Here is a 4,018-nt window from a genome sequence, read left to right on the forward strand (position 1 = left end):
GTGCTTTATATATAAATCTATATATTGAAATTGCTTTACATTTTAAACAAAATGATCAATGATTTTGATTGTTCAAAAGATGGTGAAAGAACATACAAATGCTGTATGTTTGAATCTTTATTGTATTTTCTTATAAGTGTGGATGGAGATACTGGGTTGCTTTTGCCTTTTGATTTTAAATGTCAAGGAATATGTCTGTACTGAGATTAAGAAGTCTGTGGCTTTTAATGTTTTTGTTTTCACTCTCTTTCTCTTTTTCTCTCCTCATAGAATGTGATTGTTGACATGCACCGAAAAAAACAATTTTGAACTATGGAGCTTCTTTCAAACAATTAATAAATTGCATTTTTGTTCTTGGCTGTAATTAATTTGGTTTGGTCATTTGGTTTGGTCAGATGGGAAGCAGTATCCTGCAGTGTTATGGGCTATAGGATGAATATAGGTAAAGTGGGATGCTTAATAACCTGTTATTGTATTCTTCTGATAGAATGAAAAATGTTTTTAGTAGTGCGAGATGACTTATGTAGCAATTTGTATCACATACAAAATGCCCATGATAAATTACCAGAAAGTATCCAGCCTGTATTCGCCCTGCTTTATCTAAAATTATTTAAACCCAGTTGTTTAAATGAGTAAAGAAGAATTGGAAAATGCTGTTTTAAGGAAGAACTACAACCAGTTTGATCATTTTACGTAAAAGGAAGAACTTTTACCCAATTTTATCATTTTATCTAAATACATTAGGTTATTAATATTATTTTTAAAAATTTAATTGTAGTGTAATTCTTTATAGTGTAGTGTAAATATTTTTATAATTTGGTATATTTATTGTTATTTACAATTATGTAGGCAATTGTTTGTTATGCATTTATTAACAGAAGTGACAGAATATTTGTACTTTTTTAAATGTCACTTTTGTCATTTGTCCAAAAAAAAAGAAAGACAGAGAAAAGAAAAGACTAAATGGTCATTTAAATATGGTGCAACACTAGGAACTGACCCTTCGCAAAGGCCCCTTTAGTTGCTGTTGCTACATCCGACAAGCCATGGCGCTCTCATGCCACACTTCATTTACCAAAGAGCAAAGAGGACACTGACAACGCACCGACAGACAAGACAGAGCTGGTTACTTTTGATATGAAACAAAGTCTCAGCTTTCAAATTTATTTATTTATATATTTTTAATTCAAACAATAAATACCGTTTTGTGGCTCTTTAATGTGTTGTGACGGATCACTGTAGCGCCTCAGTTCAAACGGCACCTGAACCGATTATCTCTTAATATTTTACTACTATTTATAGCATGGAATAAACATGAATGAACATCAGAAGGTAGCTATGTTGTTTCAAATACGCAGTCCAAGTTCAAGTCCACCAATGTTAATCTACTGTTCAGCTAACGGTGCAGGATGAGACTGGAGATTACCAGGCTCAGCATATAAAATTATAACATGTAACTATGTTAATATTTTAACATGAAACTGTATGTTAATTCTGCTTTCATCATTTACGGTGTTGCAATTATTTTGTTTCTCGGTTTCTGAAAAGAACGAGGCAGGAGAGGTTTCTGTGAGGGTCTCAGGAGTCTCTATAATACCAAAACATCAAATGGCACTATTCCTTATAAACTTTAGCATGACCCTGGAAATGAATACACTGCATAGCTTAATTCACAACTAAGCTGAATTTTATGACGATTCTTTTTCCTGATGCTGTTCCACATTTGTCCGATTGGGGGATCCATAGAGGTTCTCCAGCATAGTCTTCCACCCTGGAGCAGATGTTTCGGGGTCTGGTGGACAGATCCGAGGACTGCTTCCTTTTCCTTTCACACTTGACATGTCTTCATAAATTGGAACTGTGGTTTGACGCTCTGGCTGAGCATGTGGCTTTTTCTGAGGACAAGTAAGAGGGGTGTTTTCACATTAAGAATGACACTATATTACTTGTTATATGTTAAATGAAGTGTTCAGCTATGTTGTTGGGGAACCTTACATAATGTGTCACAAAGAGAGCGATGGCCGAGAGTAGGAGCAGATTCACTCCTACTGTGATGGTATAGATGAGCAGAGAATACCTTCTACAGGAGCACAACTCACCTGAAACAAACGGATTATGTGCTCAGAGTCAGATCTGAGCTTACTGTTCCATCACTACAGCCAAACATATTGAGCTAGAATCTTAAAGGGGTCATAATAAGGCAGCTCTAAGACAAGAGTGTCATTTAGCTCAAGTCAGTTCAATAACAGTGTAAAGTGCATCTATTTTGAAACTAGTTGAATTCAGGTATAAGCAGATCTACAGAAGGCAACCGTGAGGTTATTGGGCTCGAGTTAGTCTATTGTTGATTCAGTTTTGGTCTCACCTGATGGTGTCGGTGCAGTTATATCGATAATATTACTGAACGTGTGCTTCTGTTACTAAAGCATCTATTCTATGGTCTTTAATCACTGAAGCTGGTCTAATGGTAATGGATAGAGTTCGGAGTACTTAAAGTTACAGTTTATTTATTGTAGGCTATCCTACGGTGTCCGAGAGAGCTCAACACACTGCAAATTCAGAAAACACATGCAAATAGAAAAAGCACCAGCAAATTAAGAAAACATCATCAGTTTGACAGAACGTGCCGCAAATACTCGCAACACAACCAAATACAAAAACACGCTGCAAATGCTCACAACACAAATAAAGAGACGCGCTGCAAATACAACACAAACAAATAAAGAGACGCGCTACAAATACTCACAACACAAACAAATAAAGAGACGCGCTGCAAATACAACACAAACAAATAAAGAGACGCGCTGCAAATACTCACAACACAAACAAATAAAGAAACGCGATACTCACAACACAAACAAATAAAGAAACGTGCTGCAAATACTCACAATACAAACAAATAAAGAGACGCGCTGCAAATACTCACAACACAAACAAATAGAGACGCGCTGCAAATACTCACAACACAAAGAAACGCGCTGCAAATACTCACAACACAAACAAAGAAACGTGCTGCAAATACTCACAACACAAACAAATAAAGAAACGCGCTGCAAATACTCACGACACAAACAAATAAAGAAACGCGCTGCAAATACTCACAACACAACCAAATACAGAAACACGCAAGTAGCACAGACCACAACAAAATTTACCCAACAAAATGAAAATTAACCAGGTTTTTTTTTTTTGCTGTATTGATTACCATTTGTATAACCAGTTGCACAAATACCATGGTTAAAACTATGGTTAATGTAGTAAATACATGGTTAATTTGTGCATGGTTACAGTCAGTAACCATTTTTTGTTTTCATTTTTCTTATATAATAAATGTATTTATTAATTAATTTTAATAGTAGGCTATGGTTAATTTTTTTTAAGGCAAGTTGTAAAAGTAAGTTAGCCAGCTTACATAACCTTTCACAGTTACAGTAATTGTGTATTTCGTCAGCTTATAATATCCACAAAAAAAGAGCTAATGTGCAGTTCCCAGGGGTGGGCAAACTTGGCCCTTCCAGGTCACTTTCCTTCAGAGTTTAGCTCCAACTCTAAACTCTAACACCTGAACCAGCTAATCATTGTCTTCAAGACTACTAGAAAGCTACAGGCAGGTGAGTTTTATCAGAGTTGGATCAAATCTCTGCAGGAAAGTGGCCTGGAAGGGCCAAGTTTGCACATCACTGCCTTAAAGGAACACTCCACTATTTTTGAAAATAGGCTCATTTTCCAACTCCCCTAGAGTTAAACAGTTGAGTTTTACTGTTTTCGAATCCATTCAGCCGATCTCCAGGTCTGGCGGTAGCACTTTTAGCTGTAGCTTAGCATAGATCATTGATTAGACTGTTAGCATCTCGCTCAAAAATGACCAAAGAGTTTAGATATTTTTCCTATTTAAAACTTGCCTCTTCTGTAGTTACATTGTGTACTAAGACCAACGGAAAATGAAAAGTTGCGATTTTCTAGGCCGATATGGCTAGGAACTATACTCTCATTCCGGCGTAATAATCAAGGAACTTTG

The 4,018-nt window shown here is 36.1% G+C and overlaps 1 protein-coding gene across 1 annotated transcript in view; it reads right to left on the reverse strand.

Annotated features, from left to right (window-relative positions):
* Positions 1 to 1,231: 1,231 nt before the first annotated feature.
* Positions 1,232 to 4,018, reverse strand: part of LOC107689679 (uncharacterized) — a 9,432-nt gene continuing 6,645 nt past the window's right edge. The window contains exons 5-6 of the mRNA XM_016487801.1: positions 1,996 to 2,099; positions 1,232 to 1,895 (exon numbers count right to left, since the gene is read on the reverse strand). Of these exons, the coding sequence (XP_016343287.1) occupies positions 1,689 to 1,895; positions 1,996 to 2,099 (311 nt within the window). The 3' untranslated portion in view covers positions 1,232 to 1,688. The remainder of the gene's footprint in view (positions 1,896 to 1,995; positions 2,100 to 4,018) is intronic.

This window comes from Sinocyclocheilus anshuiensis, unplaced genomic scaffold (assembly GCF_001515605.1).
Source record: "Sinocyclocheilus anshuiensis isolate Anshui unplaced genomic scaffold, SAMN03320099.WGS_v1.1 scaffold813, whole genome shotgun sequence".
Classification (NCBI taxonomy): Eukaryota; Metazoa; Chordata; class Actinopteri; order Cypriniformes; family Cyprinidae; genus Sinocyclocheilus; species Sinocyclocheilus anshuiensis.